At 39.8% G+C, this 20,362-nt stretch overlaps 1 protein-coding gene across 5 annotated transcripts in view; it reads left to right on the forward strand.

The window, feature by feature from the left end:
• ptprua (protein tyrosine phosphatase receptor type Ua) overlaps positions 1–20,362 on the forward strand; it is a 268,605-nt gene that overhangs the window by 58,848 nt on the left and 189,395 nt on the right. For all 5 annotated transcript variants that reach the window (XM_079654672.1, XM_079654673.1, XM_079654674.1 and 2 more), the window contains exon 2: positions 12,368–12,496. In XM_079654672.1, coding sequence (XP_079510798.1) covers positions 12,368–12,496 — 129 coding nt within the window. The remainder of the gene's footprint in view (positions 1–12,367; positions 12,497–20,362) is intronic.

Raw genomic sequence — 20,362 nt, forward strand, 5'->3', positions numbered from 1 at the left:
TCACTTATAGCATTACCATTCACTCACCAATTCAAACTTAAAGATAATCACTGGGTGAGACCTTGCAGTTACTTTGTTCCTGAAATAGATAAATATATAAATAAATAATCGTGCAGAAAAATAACACTTAAAAAGAAACAAGGTAACAAAATAAAAAGGGTGGGAAACATGTAAGAATGCGGGGGCCTCCCGGTTGAACAGGTTAATGCAAAAAGAAACTGTGTCTCAGGGCTTCTTAACATTTAAAAACCTATTAATGTGTCATACCCACTTAACAGTAAGAAACTCAGCTAACTGACGATACCAACCAAAACACAAGTCTCACAAGAAGCCTCTAAATGAGCCCTGAGCGAAAAAATGCTAACACACTTAGCACAGAGCTCTAGGTATACATACCCTTATGACATATCGGATCTGCACAGACAAGGTGTCGATTAGCAAGCTGAGATTCCACAGATTCTAGAAATATAAGTATCATCACTGAGCGATCAGAACTCGCGACAGGGGAAGCAAACACATACATCACCACACGGAGCTTTACGGAGCAAACACGGCCAATTTGTCTTACCTTTTGCTGTTTCTGATCAAAAGTTGTGTTTAATGGCATCAAAACGATATCAACGCTGCTGAACAAAAAAAAAAAGGGTGGGAGAAATGTAAGAAATGCGTGAGATTATTAATATTATTATAACCTGTATTATTTACTTTTATTTGTTTTTGTCAGTAAAAAATCCATGAATGAACTCTTCAACTTTTGTAGCTCTGCAAGACCAATCATCTGAGCCGGCCCGGCTAAAATAACTGGATAGCCTACCTGCCAGTCAGCTTTCCATCTGTGCACAAACTTATCTCGTGCCCTCATTGGTCATGTGCGCGTTTGTGTGTGTTGGAGGAGGGGCTATGTGAGGAAGGGGCAGATTTGTTCCGGTTGTGTGTTTTCAAAGTGCACTCGAGCTGGTTTCTCCATTCTTACCTACCCTTAATTTTCTGATCTCGACAGCCTTGGACACAAAAACACATTTCGTTTATAGTACTTATGGAGACTCTTTCAAAACTAATAATATTGCAACGAATCAAACTGACTGTATAATTTTCTGCGCAAAGACAAATACATAATTGTTACTTCTTCTTAAATATGGAGATTTCCCGATTTTCTTTGTTTTTTGTAAGACATTAAAGTAATATCTTTAGATTTTGGACTGACACCATTTTTATTTTAAGACTGTCTTTGACATTTCTCACTTATTCCTCACTTTGTATAGACCCAATAATGAATCTAGAACATAATGGCAACGTGCTGAATACAAGTCGAGGGAGAAATGAATAATATTAAGGATGTAAATCAAAAATAACATATTCACAAAATCTGGTTTACAAATGTCTCGATGCAGGAAGAACCCAGCAGGTTTGTCAGATCCACTCAGTGGCTTTTGTTGATGTAAACATCATTTTTTGTTTGTTTACAAGAAATCTCCACAGGGCAGCATTCATGTGGGTTTTTGTGTGTTATGCATAATTTAAACCTCCCGCCTTTGGTCTCTGAGTTTCAATTCTCGTTGGTCTAATGGTGTCACCATGCTGCCTGTTGGAAATAATTTAAAAAAAAAATCAACTTTATAGACAAATATTGCATTTGTGCTCCACTACATATGAAGGATGTTCAATCAAAAAAGCTTATTTTTAATAGAAATTAAAACTTCTTCTTCTCCTTCTTCTTCAAAAAAAATCATAGTTTGGCTTTAAATAAGTATGTTTGTAACATCATTTAAGTTTAAGATGTAAAATGGTTCAATCAGGAGAGACTTTTTAAGCTTGAAGAACATTTATTTCGGAGAACATTTGAAAGTTTGACCGCAGCACGGTGATTGGCTGCTGGATATTGTGGTGAACTGTGATTGGATAAGAGAGAACGCCAATGATGTAGAGACAGTCTTCCTGCTTGAACTTGCGCTGGGCTATCATATCAACATTAATACACGAAAAGTACCAAAACTCATCATCAAAGTGGCCATTTTTCAGAATAACATATTTTACTGGATTATAAGTGGTGCATTAAAATGTAAATCATTTGAATTTTGCAGAAAGTAAAAGTGGAGCCAACTTTTGTATTCTCCCAGGTGTCTTAATCCATATTTATACATCATCATTTATTAGAAAAACACCCAAAACTAGTGAAGTAAACGTATAAAGTAACATAATATGGAAGTAAATACCTACAAATTGTAGTTAAGTACGTTCTTGAGTAAATATGCATACTTCCTACCACTGCTTGTCGCTAATCTTCCCTTCCCTAAAGTTAAAACTATTTAAACGTTGGCTGAAACCTGGGTATATAAGCCTCGCCCTGTGCAATTCCTGTTCTCTTTGCATTAAGTTAATTCTGCAGAAGCTCTTTAACATACCGCCTTTAATCAGAACCCCTCCGTTCTCTGTAGACTCGGGATGTTTCGCTCGTGTTTGCTTTGAGATAAAGCTCGGCTGCTGCGTGATTTGCATTTGAGCGTGTGCAGGCAATGCATCAGAGCTGACAAGTTTACTTAGGGATTGTAGGGGTGGGGGTGGGGGGGGGGGGGGGGGTGCAGCTGTACAGCTCATCAATAGGGTTTCAGACGAAGAATACTCCCAACACCTCCTCCTCTTCTTCAGAGACCATTAATAACGGCTGCTGCGTTCAGAGGCCTTGGGAGCGAAGAGGAAGGAACTATCTTTATTCAGCAGGTACAGTTTACACAGCGGCCTGTTTGTCTATCACTTACAGTATAGCCAGATTGATATACCATTGTATTCCCAATAACAAGGTCAAAGTGTAGTTTTTAATAGATGGCAAAAATCCCCTCTTTAACCCTGTCAACAAAATGAAGCAAGATTTCCGAACTTTTCAAAACCTAATATTATTGTGGAAATAGAATAGAATAGAATGGGAGGGATGAAACCCTCCTTAATGGTCACACAGCACACAGTGACATGTGTTCTCTGCTTTTAACCCATCCTCGTGCCAGGAGTCTAGTACTAGGAGCAGTGGGCAGCTATTGCACAGCGCCCGGGGAGCAATGGGGGAAGGGGGGTTGTCCGGTGACTTACTTAAGGGCACCCCGGCAGAGCAGGAGGTGAACTGGGACCTCTCCAAGTAGCAGTCCACACTCCATCTTTAGGTCTGTTCGGGGACTTGAACCGACGACCCTACGGCTCACAGTCCAAGCCCCTACTGACTGAGCCACTGCCAGAAATGCCTGTAAGGTACCTTTTTAAAGTATGTAACTGGAGGTAAATAATTAGGAAGAAGAATAGGTATGGATCTATATTCTTCAGGGTTTTACGGAGGGGTTTGTTTAATTTTGTCAGATGTATTTTAATCCGCAACTTTACCACAACAAGCAAAAACCTCTGAGGCTGGAACTGAAGTTCTGTTGTTCCTGAAATGTCCCTTCCAAAAGCTAGTTGACCTCTATGTTAAATACCTTTTAAAGTAGAAGGAAACATGTTTGCAGCCTTGTATCAAAAACTGTTATGGTCTTTAAAGCTAGTTTAACCCCATGCTGACGTCTGTACGATGGATGCATTTCTATATAACTAATATTGAAGTTGTGTACAGGTTTTTATTATGAATTATTAAATTGAATGTAACCATACGTAGCTATAGGCTGCATCACCAGACCAACCTCAGCTCCACCAACGATACATCCATTTGCACATATTTGGATTATCTGTAACATAACAACGGCTCTATTAATGCAGACTACGTCATTATCTTACACTTTGAAACTGCAATTGGCAATCATTATTGTGAATGCAGAACAGTTGTATGGGATGTTGGAGACAGGAGAAGTCTTTTTTTCTGGACAAAGAAAAAGCTAGCCGCAATTATGAGAGGGGGAGTCAGAGGGTCTCTTTCTAATCGAGGTTTCGATTTCATTTAGAGTTTGTGATCTCCAAGCAGCGAAAGATAATCTGTGGGACTGGCAGCCGTCCATAGAGCCGGGATTTATATCCGTGAGACTGAAACACCTCTCTGCCCTGTAAGAGTTAGTGTCTTTGTTAAATCTGTATTTAGATGATTTAATCTACATGAACCCGTCCTCGTCCCGGACTTCAGTGATTATGTATCTTTAGAGTAAACCTTTGGTTATATGGTTTCTGTGATGTTTCCATTGTGTCTCTCTCCTCATGTTGGAGGGCTCTTCACAAAGTGTGTGTCTCTCCACTCTAATTTATTTCTCCCTCTCCAGGATAAATGCCATGTAAGGGCCTTTTGTTTCCCTCCCTCTCCGTCAAAACGGATATTTATGATGTGGGCTTTAGAGTCATGGTTTTCTCTGTCGGCTGGACGCAGGTTCACCACAAACACTACAGCCCCCGGTTTATCTCCCCCGAGGGCCTCTTAAGCTCCTCGGAAAGTGTTTAGACTCCTGGCTATTTGTAAAGATTTCTAACGTCAAACCAATAATCAGCAATTCTCAAAATTGATTTATTTGTATTATCCTGCTGATGTTCAGGTGTATATCAGTATGTAGTGTCTCTACTTTAAAGAGTCCTCTCCTGCTGATGTTCAGGTGTATATCAGTATGTAGTGTCTCTACTTTAAAGAGTCCTCTCCTGCTGATGTTCAGGTGTATATCAGTATGTAGTGTCTCTACTTTAAAGAGTCCTCTCCTGCTGATGTTCAGGTGTATATCAGTATGTAGTTTCTCTACTTTAAAGAGTCCTCTCCTGCTGATGTCCAGGTGTATATCAGTATGTAGTGTCTCTACTTTAAAGAGTCCTCTCCTGCTGATGTTCAGGTGTATGTCAGTATGTAGTGTCTCTACTTTAAAGAGTCCTCTCCTGCTGATGTGCAGGTGTATATCAGTATGTAGTGTCTCTACTTTAAAGAGTCCTCTCCTGCTGATGTTCAGGTGTATATCAGTATGTAGTGTCTCTACTTTAAAGAGTCCTCTCCTGCTGATGTGCAGGTGTATGTCAGTATGTAGTGTCTCTACTTTAAAGAGTCCTCTCCTGCTGATGTTCAGGTGTATATCAGTATGTAGTGTCTCTACTTTAAAGAGTCCTCTCCTGCTGATGTTCAGGTGTATATCAGTATGTAGTGTCTCTACTTTAAAGAGTCCTCTCCTGCTGATGTTCAGGTGTATAGCAGTATGTAGTGTCTCTACTTTAAAGAGTCCTCTCCTGCTGATGTTCAGGTGTATATCAGTATGTAGTGTCTCTACTTTAAAGAGTCTTCTCCTGCTGATGTTCAGGTGTATATCAGTATGTAGTGTCTCTACTTTAAAGAGTCCTCTCCTGCTGATGTTCAGGTGTATATCAGTATGTAGTGTCTCTACTTTAAAGAGTCCTCTCCTGCTGATGTTCAGATGTATATCAGTATGTAGTGTCTCTACTTTAAAGAGTCCTCTCCTGCTGATGTCCAGGTGTATATCAGTATGTAGTGTCTCTACTTTAAAGAGTCCTCTCCTGCTGATGTTCAGGTGTATATCAGTATGTAGTGTCTCTACTGTGACATGTCTTCTGCTTTAATGTTCAAAAAACTTTTTATTTTTCTCATACTGTCTGTGCTGCAGCATCTCTTTTCACCCTCTGTCTGAAACCAGAGCCTAGTCTGCTCTGATTGGTTAGCTGGCCGGCTTTGTTGTTATTGGTCAACATCTAAGAGATGTCCCGCCCCTTAGCCTATCACGTACAATGTGTTGAATCACTAGCCAATAGAAGAGTGAGTGTTCCATAGTGATGTCACTAAACAAAGGATTCCAATGGAGGCTAATAACCAAAAACACATTCAGAAAACCATTGACTTCCAGATGAGGGAGCGCTAACATGCTAACCCATTTCCTGGTGTTTTGACTCATTAGTGCAAACTCCTATTTTTCCACTGACAGTGAGCTCTCAGTACTTTGTGAAAAATAGTTTTCCATCAATGGGAACAGACTTTACAAAGTGCCTTTCAATAAAAAGCGACGTAAGAAGAACAAATATAGTTTGAAATGGAAAGAAAAACACTTCATCTCTGCCCATTAATCTTCCCCAGGGCCCCCCTCCACACACACACACACACACACACACACACACACACACACACACACACACACACACACACACACACACACACACACACACACACACACACACACACACACACACACACACACACACACACACACACACACACACACACACACACACACACACACACACACACACACCCCTCACGACTGATCCTACACAAACACTGCTAATGGGATTCAATTAAGTGGAAGGTATTTCGACTCCTGGCTGGTTTGGAAATGCATCTCTTTAAAGGGTCGGTGCACACAGATTACCAACTAGTTCACCTCCTGCACTTAGTGTTCCTCCAATGTTTGTTTCATTTACACAGGTTAGGGATGTCATGATATACCGTTATTTAAGATAATCTTTTTAAAGACATATTCATTTTCAAGCATTTTGACTACCTATGTTGTTAATGTATTATATTTTTAATTTACACACGACATCTATTGAACGTCGTTCCTGTATATTCCTTACAAACTGTAAAATCCACTGAGACAAATTCAACATTTTGTGATATTGGGCTATATGAATATACGTTGATTGATTGAACAGTGATATTTTAAAAAGTATTTGATAGTTTTTTTTTAAAGTTATGGACGCAGACTCTCTCTCAGCATGAATGTTAATTTGAAAAATAAGACAGACATTTACAGTAAACCAATTCAGAGATGGATTTCACAGGAACTGAGAAATATTATTTGTCCCCTAAATGTCCTATGTAAATCAAGCAACTATCAAAACACCAAATTTCCCCCCAGGATGCGTAAAGTATCCTACATTTGTTCTATGTATTTTTTATGAACCTCTGAAGCTTTAAAGCACAATTTAATATTTCATCTGGATGTGCATGTCATGTGTCTGCTGAGGAACAACATACAGAACAAAGAGAAGAAGAAGGAGAAGTTAGGGCTGCTCGATTATGGCAAAAATCATAATCACGATTATTTTTGGTCAATATTGATATCACGATTATTAAATACGATTATTCATTTTAAAACATTTGAACAGTATCTTTTTAACAGTTGATTACCCTGAACCTTAAGTATAACTCAACTGCAAAGTATTCAGCTTTTTCAACTTCCCCACGGCATTTGTGGCAGTGCAGATCTGGTGAAATGATGCCGAGATGGTCCATAGTGTCAGCCAGTTGCTAACCGTGCTAACTGGGCACATGTCTTATGTAGAATGTGATGGCATGTGTTATATCTTTCTGTCTTTGCGAGCTGGTTGAGTAGGCCGTTGCACTGTAAAGCGCTTCCTTAATTGATGACTGTGATGTGGTGGATGAAGTCGAGGGGGCACGCTCGTGAACTGGATTTTTTTTGTTCCACGTCGGACTCCTTAAACCCAAAGTATTTCCAAACAGCGGAATTCGTTTTACTTTCTTGGTCACGAGTTGCTCTTGTTCTGCCATCTTCGCTCGCGCTGAACTCACACAACTATTGTCACTCACAACCTGGCCGAGGGGGCTTTTAGGGAGGGGTGAAAGCGCAAGCAGCAAATACTCGTTTTATTTCGATTACTTTGTTTTCGTAATCGTTGCAAGCCAAAATCGTAATCGAGATTCAAATACGATTAATTGCACAGCCCTACTTTCAACAACGAGCTCGGGCCTTGTTTGGCGAATTACCCCTCCTACCTTTTCCAGAGATTGTCTTATTTCTTCCGTCCTCTTTGTTCTCTGAGGAGCCGTCAGCTGAAGTTTTCTCAGTCCTCGTCTGCAGGTGTTTCTGCGGCTCTGCATGGAGGCACCGTCGCCTCTTAATAAGCAATTAGTATTCTTTTAGCTTCTTTTCCTAACATTCAGCTGATTATTATTTTAAGATTTTGTGCAAATTTGATCAACCTCAGTCCTGTTGCTTGCCTGTTGTCTTCGTGAACAGGAATCTTTTATTCCCAGCGTGTGACATTGACAGATGAATTATAATTTAACTATTTTTTTTTAAGTAAAGATCAAAACAACCTCAGCTAAACCCTCAAGTATTGTTTAAAGTACTTCTTGCTTGCCTGAATATTTGTATTTTAGGCTAGTTTTTATTTCTACATTCCTACATGTTGGAAGCCATTGTTGTACTTTTTACTGCACTACATGAATCTCACAGCCGTAGTTAATTAATAAATACAATTATAGGTTAAGATATCCGTATTTAAAACATGATTGACAGAAAAATGACCTTGATATCAGCATTTAGACACAATAAATACTTTTACTTTTGACACTTAAAGTATATTTTGATCCCAAGCCTCCTGATATCGAACGCAGGAGTTCTACTTGTAAGAGAGTATTGAGGTTGTCCTCTTCTTGTACTCATGTAAGAAATGTGCTTTCCCCCCCACTGCGCACACATCATTGAAACTTCAGCAGCACGCTCGTGACTTTTCTAATTACTCAGCCTCGCCCCCCCGCTGCAGGAGAAGCTCGTTTGGTTTCTGAGAGGAACGGAGAGGCTGAGTCTTAATGAGGAGAATCAGTGGGACGTGTCTGATGGGGACATTTCCTCCTGAAGCTGGGGGGCTCTCAGTCAAAGGCAGAGCTCCACCGTGGGGCCTGCACCGTGGGGCCTGCACCGTGGGGCCTGCACCGTGGGGCCTGCACCGTGGGGCCTGCACCGTGGGGCCTGCACCGTGGGGCCTGCATCCGCAAGTCGAAGTTGAAGATTCTCAAAGATATTGAAGTGACTGTTACTTTGTATATATTGATTGTTGTGCTTTTATTTAGGTCTTAATGTGTGCATATGTATACATGTGTCTTTTGATTGTGTATATATAGATATATACATATTTGCATATTTATTTGTATATATATTTGTTTTTGTATTCGGGATTGTGGGAAACGGTATTTCGATCCCTCTTTCTGTACACACAAACTGAAATATTGAAAATAAAGTTGACTTTGACTTTGTGGGGCCTGCACCGTGGGGCCTGCACCATGGGGCCTGCACCGTGGGACCCTCTCATCCTCAGATACTCCCTCACACAGGAGGCAATTAAAACACTGTGATCTGCTTACACACTAGGAAACACTCTCTGGACTGCAGGCAGGGGGATGTGCGGACGTCTGTTTTATTTTGTATTTTGGAAGGGACAATGCACATTAATTAACACTCGCACTTGAGTTCATCATGTACTGTAAATGTGCCAGATCTTTTTAAAATATGCAGTCCCTGGCATGTTGACAGCGTTTCATATAAAAAACACATGAGCACATTAAAAAACACACTAGCATAAGTTTAACACATAAGCATTAGAACAGAAAAAACAAGAGCACATATAAAACACATCAGCAAAGAAAAATTACAGCACATACGCACAATTAAAAGCACTTTAATACAACCCCCTCAACACACAGAAGACATAGCACATACCTAAGCACATATTAGTGCTAATTGGCACAGACAAGTAGGAACATAATGATATAGATAGAGTGTTGGATTGTCGTTTGTGTTGGTGATACTTCTGTCAGCAGGAAGGGCAGAATAAGCCGTTTTTTTGCAACAAACATCTGCAGACGTATGCATTATTAAAGGAAACAGATGGAGCTTCTGAACAAAAGCAACAGCATTGGGGCACACACAGGATTGAATGAAATACAGGCTGGCAGGGAGTCAGAGGAGACGTTTAACACCGGGATCTAATGTGATCTGTTAGTGAGGGAACACAGCGGGGGGTTGGGGAGGAAAGAGGCTCCTATCAACTATTAACTCTTGACTTTAAGGTTAGTCTTTTCCTAGTTTACCCATATATTATTTTTGGGGATTTTTGAGTTTCTTCATATCGCCCAGCCCTACTTGAAATTAGAAGAACGGTTTACAGGGTTCTTACGGTCATTAAAAACCTGGAAAAGTCATGGAAATTCAAAATGCAAATTCCAGGCCCTGGAAAACAATATTTTTCCCAAAGTTTTGGAAAAGTCATGAAAATGTAACTAAAGTTGCATCAAATATAATTTATGTTTTAGCTAATCGCCGAAATAGTAATACTATAACGATAACACATACTGTATCGTATAGTAATGAAATGTAAAATGGCATTTAACTGACGAGGTGTTTTGCTGGTGAGAGATTTGAGTTGCTTTAGTCTGTAGGAGCTAGTAGGCCTATTCGATTTGTTTTAGATAGGCACAACATGTTTCATATGCAGACCTTATTTTCCTGTTCCATGTTAAAATAAACCATTCTTTTTTTGGTCATGGAAAATTAGGTAAAGGTCATGGAGAAGTCATTGAAAATCATTGGTGGTAAAGTGTAGGAACCCTGGGTTTAATATCTTTTGTAAAAACGGCCTAAATAAATAGGTCTAACTTGGAAAGTGTGACCAGACATATTGTAAAGAAGACTTGACTAATTTAACTGGACAAGTGACCTCTATATTCCAAAGTCAAAATAGAAATGTAATGTTGATTAAAGTCACTCACGCTGTTCAAAATAAGGCCAGCAAGGCTGTATTAGATGTTAACATAAGACCGTTTGTTTAGTCATGTTATCTTTAACCATTGTCCATTTGCTTTCTGGATAATTCTTGCTAACCTGCATCTTGATACACTCGTAGCGTCACAGCACACTAGAAAGTCACATGCTAAACTAATAACATGAATTATGCTCCGGTCAAAGCAGCAATAAGTGATTTAATTGCTCACACCTTAATTAAATTGGATGTTAAGAGAAACTAAATCAGCCGTTTTGATAATATGTTGGTCATGCAATCATTCTTCGACCCTGGCTTTTTCTGTTTGTTAGAAATTAATATTGCAATGGATTTAAAGACAGATTGAAAACAGTCAAAAATCAATCAATGAAGACAAAATAATTTTCAACGGCGACTCTTCGAGGCAAATGTTGTCTAAAACATCCGTATTTACTGGAAATGCATGACCACAAACTGCTCCTCCTGAATCCAGACTATTAATCTGCTGAAGAGCACCTCTGTGTTTTCGGACCAATTAAACCACAAGCCAGCATCTCGTCCTCGGTCCTGATGCGCTGCTGGCTTTAAAAGCTGAACTCTGTGTGATAATGGCGGTGTAGTACATGCAGCCATTAGAGGCCAGAGCGGGTCACCTTCAGTCCTCCATCGGCTGAAGAACCCCTCCCATTATTTCTGGCTCTTTGGGTGACCTGTGTCATTTTCTCTCCACGGGGCTAATTGCTCTGGATGGCGCTGACCGCCTGTTGAAAACCATTAGCTGTAATTTAGCTCAATGCTTCAAACATTCTCCAGGAAATTATGTAGGGACACATTTTTCCGTGAGCCCGTGGTGACTCAACTGGGCAGTAATTTCTCTGGTTTTACACTGACTGATTTGATGCATTTCTTAACCAGTAATAGCAAATAGAGTGAACTAATTGGTACGTGATTCTTGCGGTAACATTGCATTTATTTCATTGCATTCGACAGTAGATATTGTTGTTGTTCGATGATGAGGTTGGTGACTATGTTGAGTGACCGCTGTTAGTTTATGAAGACATTGATGGCTTTGTTGTTTCCAAAGACTAAGTCCTATCCCATCTGCTACTGCTGAAAGCAAACACACTTCACTGAAAGCTTCAACTTTCCTGTTGTACCCAGATTGCATTAATTCCCAACGCCATGGTAAATATCAATGTTGTTTTATGAGGTTAAGTTATGACTGTTGTTGACGTTGTTCTTTCACGACTGCTGGGTAACTGTGGATTTCGTTCCATATTGTAGTTTCTATCTTATCTGTGTTTTATCTATACCATGCAGAGATGAGATTGTATGTGTGCCAATGCCATGTTCAATTAAGCTTATCCGACTGATTTCCTTGTCGCCAAGAAGTCCTACCAAGGATTTCTTTGTCTACAAGGTCCGTGAGATGGATTTAGACAAGTCGGTACCATAACAAAGAGACTGGACACAAGAGCTTGTCCCACATGTTACATAACTTACATCACTATTCTCTCTGCAGACCTTACATGCAGCACTGCTGTCATTTCTCTCTGTGAAACCCAGCCAGGCTTTAAGACCATTTCATCCCCTCCATCACGACATCTCCTTGTTGCACGTTTTCTGTAGCTTAGATGCATTGTTTGACGTTTGTCAGAAAAACAATGCTCGCATCTGTAAAAGACATGGGAAACCGTTTTTGTTTCCGATCCCTACTGTATAAGCAAAGTTGGAACAGCCTGTGACCTAAGGTTTTCATCAACATAACTACACTGTAGCTATGTACACATGACAATAAAAGCATTGAATCTTGAATATACCTTTTTAATAATAGTGATCTTATAATTGATGATGAAGCTGACAGTTTTCTTTCCGAGTGTGTTTCTTGTTTTCTAACCCGTGTTGTCCTGCCTTCCTGCAGCTGGCTGTACGTTTGATGAGGACTTGGACCCCGGTCTGTGTGAGTACCGTCAGGGTCAGGACGACGACTTTGACTGGCAGCTGATCCGAACCTTCAACTGGCCGCACCCCACCCCTGACCTGCTGAGAGGTAGGACTTTAATGGGCAGGAATACACCGCCTTGTAATAATTATAAAAATAATAATAATAATACATTACATTTATAAAGCGCTTTTCCTGGTGCTCAAAGCGCTTAAAGCACAGCAATCTAGTGTTCTACTTTTGTTAAGGGCTTGATTGCATAGGTTTTTATAAATGTCAAAGTATTTTCAGTTTTTTATTTACGGAGCACTTTAGAAGTTATGAACATGGATTTGTTCTGTGTTGGAAGTGTTATTATAGCCAGGGGTGCACATAACTGCTACGCAGGTACGCATGCACGACAACAATCTGAAATGCGTACCGTCACTTGTGTCACAAAGCGTATTTGCGTCCCGACGTACTTGTGAAGCTTTTTCAGAAGGCGGTTAGATCACCGGACGACAGAGTCGGTCTCCGTGTGCACAGACGGGGCTGCTGTTAACGTCGGTCTGTACAACGGGACTGTGCCAAAACTACGCCAAACGGCTGCGGAGGGAGACTCCCCCCCCCTTCACTGGAGAACTGCGCTAAAACAGCTGATCAAAACGTTCACGCTCTGTGGTCACGGAGTACTCCAGCACCAGCATGCATTGTGTTAGAGTTAAAACCCACTAGATGCCTCTCTTCTTTGTTGCTTAAAGAAACATATATTGGTGCTGTGTGTGTTTATTACATGTTAAGATAAGTCAGTTTGCCGCAGCAGGCTTTGGGGAATATACTGTATATTTAGTAAAGAAACAAACAAACAGAAGCAGAGAAGCTCCACGTCTAGAAATAGAGTTGTAAACAATGCGGCTTTTGTAGAGAAGCGCTGAAAAAAGCCCAGAAGTCTTCTATAAAGAGGGCTGCCGCTGCTTTCATGTGCCGTGCTCTCAGACGCTTCATTACTGGAGTTCTGTGAATGTTCAGAATAAAATAATGACACATTTAATGAAAGCAAATGTGCAGCGCTGCTTGTGCTTCTGTCAATTACCAAGAGGGGAACAGAGGGTCCACACATCAAGTCTCAAATCATTGCAGAGTGAGCGAGGGGATGAATGTTTGAATGCAGGAGGGTCCAGGGAGTGCTGCTAATCACTGCCACTGTGGAGAAAGTCACTCTTTAAAATGTTGCTAAAGCTGAGTTATTGCGAGTGAACCTCAGTGGGTGATTTTTAATGGTGTGTGCGTTCCTCTGTAAAAAGGTTAGCTTTTTTAATTGGGAACATCCCCTAACACAAAGGTCATTTTTCAGTACTAAAAAACATGATAGTGGTGTGTCCCCTAGAGCTAATGATTGTAAATCTTATGGATGCTTATGGGGGCTTCTGAGAACGACGGGTTTTTAATTGCAAGCATAACCAGAACATATTAGTTTGCAATTGTAAAGAAGATGATTGACCCTGATTACTTTACACTTTACAGACAGATATCTTACATGTAAGGTTATTCTCCTGTTTCAAAGAGTGATTTTCATGAAGTTAATGATGTCTTTGTTTTCAGTTACTTTGAATGCTGCTGAAAAGCAAAAAAAACATTTGTTATGACGTGAAAGAAAAGGTCATGGTGAGTTTGGGTGTTTTATTCTGCGGGAGGCGTTGGACTTCATCACCATGTGTCAAAAATAATTACATTTCAAAGAGTGTGTTTCAGGGATTTGTCTTGCTTTATGCACAATAGAGTTGCACATGATTATGTAGTCCTCAAGTCAAAATATGATATTTTATTAGTTTGATCAAATTGGCTTTAAATGAATGAAATTACCAGAGATTTTTTTTTATTTTTTTATTTCTCGTCCATTTATCGATTTACCCGCAACCTGCAGCTCTAATGTTCATTTACTTGAAATAATTGTATCTAACGGCTATACGAAACCAAACTAAATCACCAAATCAAAGCAGGATTCATTGATTTGTTCTCAGATTTATGTCACTTTAACTTAAGTCATAACTAAATAAGGCCACGGCTAAAGATATTTATCATTATTCATCAATCTGCCCATAATCAGATTTGATTCATTATTTCATTGTTTTGTTATTACACAATGTCCTAACTCATATCTCTTGTTTTATTACCCAAACATGTTCAGTATTCAGATCATATTATGAGAAAAAAAAGCAGCAAATCTTCATATTTTAGAAGCTGAATGTTCTTCAGAGATTATTACTATTATCACACACATCTGATCCTTTGTGTTAGAAAAATATCACTGGTCACCGGCTTGAGCTTCAATCTCAGGATCCATGTATCTGTGATCCTCTCCAGAATGGAAGGAGTCATCACATACAGAGCATCAACTAGTTCCTGAACAGTGTCCTTCACATGCTGATATCCAAGAGAGGGAGTTACACAGTCACAAGATGGAGGAATAGAAACCAGTATTCAATGTTTACTTCAGATTAGCTCCACGTCAGAAATGATCATGCTTGTCATATGTCTCTCTCCATAGAGGCTGAATCATCATGTTAATCACATAGCTATCATATGCCTCAAACAGTCCTGATGCTCTTCTAGGTAATCACACATCCTGTCATGTTCATAGCTACAGTTGGGATACCTTTGTTATCATGTTTGCTCTGATTTTGGAACAATACATTCAGTATTCTCCCAACAGTGTTAAAGCAGCAGAAACAGCGCCTGCCACTCATGCTTCTTGACGTATGTAGACATGCTTTATTTCCTCTCTTGAATGTTAATGGTTGTTGAAATGGACTCGCAGCCTGCGTGCTCGCCGGGTTTCCTGCATGATTTATGCCAAACAATCTCATTACCTCGGACCCCCGTCTCAATCATCAGCGTTCTGACAGCTTGTTTTCCTGCAGCCCCTCGCTGCTTTTTCTATTTAAGTTGACGTGCATCTGCACAGCAGGCCGCCTCCAATCTGTGTTGAAATTTTACATATATGTTTATTATAAGCCTTCTTAGAAAATACATCAGAGAAGAGGAAGTAGTTGTGAATGCTTATATAGGCTCGGGTTTTTTTTACAATCCTTTCCCTTGTTCCAGTGTTTCACTCCCACCCCCCCCCCCCCCCCCCCCCCCCCCAGAGGCATGCTGGGTATGTTCAGGAAGTGTATTGGTTTCTAATTTATTTTGTGTGTCTTTGTAGTTATTCAGTGTCTTTTGGCAATTGCTTTGCTTGTCGTTGTAATCATGTTTTGTCTTTCTTGTTAGTTGTTTTGTGTTTCTTTTGGTTATCTAGTAGCTTGTTGCTTAGCGTAGTTGTTTTTGGTCTTTTTTGATTATTTAGTGTTTCTCTGTAGATTTTTTGTGTCTTCCCATAATTGTTCCTTTCCTCTCGCCCCTTTAGTTTAGTTATTTTAATGGAAATTGTGTCTCTTTGTTATTGTTTGTATCTCTTTTGCTCTTTTTTCTTTACGTAGTTATTAAGTACCTTTTTGCTTATGTAGATGTTCTTTTGTTTATTGAAAGCGTTCTTGGAGAATACATCCGCCGAGAGGAAGAAGGAGTGTGAATGCTTATATAGGCTCAGGGTTTTTTCTTCATTATCCATTCGCAGTTGCTTGTTCCGCTGTTTCACTCACATCCCGCCCCAGAGGCATGCTGGGTATGTTCAGGAACTCCCTGAGATCGCTGTAGTGAAGCACGGGTCGTTGCTGATTACACTTCCTGGTGTTCCTCAGGGAGCGCCACGGAGCCCGCTTTTCATCTTCTTTTCATCCATTAGAGAAGGTCAGTTTGAGGCTGGATGATGCTCGGATGACTTGACGTTCCTCTCAGATGCACCGGGATAACATATGATGTCTTAATATTTATGGGCTGTATGGGATCTCATCATCAGAGGAAGCTGTCGGGGTCATACATTAACCATAGGCTGTGTCCATTGGGGGGATTAGGAGACAACTATTCCTTGTAGTCCTTCTAAGTTTTTGTATTTTTGTCATTTTGAGCCTTTCCTGATTGGCAGCTCTCTTTCTAAATGCTATTTTTTACTTGAAGGCCATGCGCCAGCGTATCATTATGGACCCTCCCTTTGGTATTAGCTTTGAAGCATTCAGTGAAACACCCCCATCAACAAACTGTAGTGTTGCAGCTTTCTACATCACAACAGAGAAAACCCCCATGCTTTTTTTTTTTTTTTAAATGGCAGAGATACGAAAAATGATTTTTACTCATGAATACGATTGACCCGAGAACCTTTTGCAATGCAGGCTTTGTACAAGAAAAAATACCACTGTGACATGTTTTCGTCCCCAGAGTAAAATCAACTTTATCCGTTGTTGTTTTTACTGCAATGAAAAACTGATCCAACCCTCAGCAACAATATGCAAGGTCAGAGTTTTTCGGGCAACATATATATATATAATATAGTCCCCAAATATATACGTTTTACCTTGAATTTCTCCAAGGGCTTTAAATTCTCTCAGAGCTGCTAAAGAGACTGCAATTGAGACAACAAGTTAGTTTATTGGGCAGCAGCAGCTCAATAGTATTGATTTGCACCCGCCAGCCAGTAGAATACCAATGACATGAAACATTGCAGCTAAAAAGGGACATGTTACGCCCTTCAGCTTTGCAGTTTTTTCTTGCCAAGACAGTGCTTCTTCTGAATCTGTCCGCCTGCTTGTCAGCACTATAATGAAGGAAGTAGGATGCCGAGGCTCAGGGTGAGGAAGCAGACCTGATGGACAGAAATAGTCAAATGGAACAGATTGTACTGGATCAGACAAGGCAGATTCAGAAGCCCTTGAAGGAGATTTTATTGGAATTGGATTAGATTGAACCCACAGAGGACACTTACAAAAATAGACTTTGTTTTAGTCGATATCCCCACAGGGTCCCTTTGAGAAATGGCAACTCCTTCAAAAGGTTGATACAGTTTGAATTCTCAAATGTTGCCATGAAGTGTTCTGAATAAAAATCAGTTAACTGAGTTAAAGTTAAATCAAGCAGACACAGTCAATACCTGCTCGTTGTTTAATACCAGGCTTAATTGCCTCATTTTGTTCGGACAATGATTTTCAGCTTGAGAAATGTTCACCAAGCTGTAAATCAAAGCGAAACCCGGACCACTGCTCTGCATGAACTTCAGAAGAGAAGCCAATTTGGAAAATTAGTGTAATTATGAAGGTAGACTCCTTTAAAGGGCAGCAGTAATTGGCTGTCTGTGTGGTATTGTTGCAAAAAGCCACATGTTTATTCCTGGTTTCAAAACAAATTTAAAAAAGGGTATTTTGTATGTTGCTTCTTTAACGGCTGGCCAGCTGCTGCTGGTAGTGCCCAAGACCAGGCTCAAAACCTGAGGGCACCGAGCCTTCGCAGCAGCTGGCCCTAGGCTCTGGAACAGTCTGCCCCTCCATGTGAGGTCGGCCCACACACTAGGTTTTTTTAAATCTACACTAAAGACTAACTTCTTCTCTCTGGCCTTCTACTCGGAGCGGAGCACGACTCATGACATTTCCTTGTGTTTGATTTTTACATTTGCTGTTGTAATTTATTGTCTTCTGTTTTCTATCGTAGTAAAGTGTTTTTATTATTACATGTACGGCACTTTGGCTCGACCAAAAATCGTTTTGAAATGTGCTATATAAATAAAACATGATTTGATTTAACCTGTTAAGCCCAATAGCCCCCGCCGGCGAAAACGGCAAATACGTCTTACCTTTGCTGTTTTCTGATCAAAAGTTGTGTTCAAAGGCAATAAGAGATAGGTGTAGACACAATGTTGAGAAAGTTCCATGCAAAGAGTTCATGTCTGCCTTAAGGTCTCTTCAAATACTCAACCTTGCAATTTCACACCGAGACAAAAAGCAAATATGATGTGGCTCACAGAAAAAATTGTCATCATAAACGACAACTTTGGTTCAGAATAAATCACCTTTAAGCTATGAATGCCATTGCAGCAAAGTTCAGTAAAGCTATAGCAGACTTCTGAGGCTCTTCTCCCTTCAAAACGTGCCTCTCGGGGTTTGAACATGACGCTTATTTTCTGCACAGAACTTCAAACCGTTTATGGTTTCTTGCCATCATACGCTGCCCTCTCTTCTTCTTTTTTCTGCTGGCTTGAAAGATCCAAGGCCCGGAGTAGGAAAACTAACTAGAGGGGGGAAAATGACTCTTTGCATTTAAATGGCGCATTAACAGAGAGCAGTTTCTCTCGATCGCATGACTTATGTGCATTTCGAAACATTGGAGAGTCTGTTGTTGCGGAGGTTAGGGTCATCATGATTATTAAATACGATTATTCATTGACTTTGAAAACATCCATTTATTGAACTTTAAAACAAATTAAAATAATAATTTGATCAGTATCTGTTTAACTGTTGATTACCCTGAACGTATAATTCAACTGAAAAACCAATAAATAAAATAAATGATACATTTGAATTTACATTTAAATAAATAATATCAAAATAATAAATACCATTAAACAAGATCAACAAATATTTTGGAGCGCACTTCCACAAGCTACTAAACATATATAAATATGATAAATAAATGAGACTAAAATAAATTAGATCAAATATGTTGCAGTCCACCGTCACAACCTAGCAAAGCAAAATAATCGTTTTTTTAAATGATGTTGTTCTCGTAATTGTGGCTGGCCAAAATCGTAATTGCGATTAAAATACGATTAATTGCACAGCCCTAGCGGAGGTACTGTCAGTCTCTGTAGGCTACTGCTGAAGGAACTGTTAATAAACACTAGGTACGAGGTTTACAATTTCCTGAGATTATCATATGCGAGACCAACATCTCTGCATTGCTGATGACTCCCAAAACGACATGTACAACCTTGTTGGAAAACGGTCGCAGGGTTTTAAAGTACGTGTTGAATTTCGGAAAATATCATCGTTTTGGATAAATAAGTACATTTCTTACGTAACTTGGGAAACATACATAGGTTAAATACATAACATATGAAGTGAACTGGCGCTCGGAAGCTTAAAAAGCCGATGTTGACTTCTGGTTTTTCATTGGACACAACCAACGGTATCCTGGTAAAGTTTATATATCTTTTACCCATTCATCAACACTAAATATATCCCAATATGTACTTTTCCACTCGCTACACTACACCTTTTCTCCATCTTCTGTTATCATCATACCACGTCATAATCACTTTGGCCACTAGAGGTCGTCGCATAAGAATAAGCATAAATATTAGTCATAATAAACTTCTTGCATACACATCCTTTAAGGTCTTGAGGTATTTTTCTCACCATAGCACAGATCATAAATAGTTGATTATGACTCTTGCTATTGATTGGTTTTGTGTTTTTAAAACTAACACAAAGGAGACAGCGACTGTAGTTTGATTTTGAATGGATTTCTTCCTGCTTTGCTCAGGAGTCATTACGAATTGCTGCTGCTTGAAAAGGCACGTCAATGTGTTTAAAGTAAAACTAAAGTAAACTAGTAGAAGTGGGATTTCGTTGGTGTTACAGACAGCTGCAAAATGGACGTTTTCTTAAAAGTTGCTGACTATTTCATAAAGCACCAGGAATCTGGATCATATTTCTTGTTGTGACGCTTCTCTCTGCAGTCTTTTGTTCCTGTGAGACCCTAAATTCACTTTCTTTTATCAGACTCAGGGGAAGTTAAGAGGACATAAAACATGTTTGTGTATCTTGGGAGAGACTAAAGCCACTAAATACCACAAGCAGACGGAACGGAGAATTGAAAACAGGATGAAACAATGTACTGAACAAGGAGGTTCAGGAGAGATATGCTGATGATTCAGAATTTTCCATGTTGAACTTCTGCTTGGCTTTTGCCTTCTTATCTACATGGTAAATGATAAAGGCCAAGCAGTTTCATTTCCATTTTCTGTAGAAGAAAATATCGAAGCTATCAGTACGCTCGACCCTCAACGCCTCACATTGTGTGCTTCGACTGTCATGGCACGTTTTCATCCTCGTGAATAAAACCGCA

The sequence above is a fragment of the Notothenia rossii genome (assembly GCF_949606895.1).
Source record: "Notothenia rossii genome assembly, chromosome: 10".
Classification (NCBI taxonomy): Eukaryota; Metazoa; Chordata; class Actinopteri; order Perciformes; family Nototheniidae; genus Notothenia; species Notothenia rossii.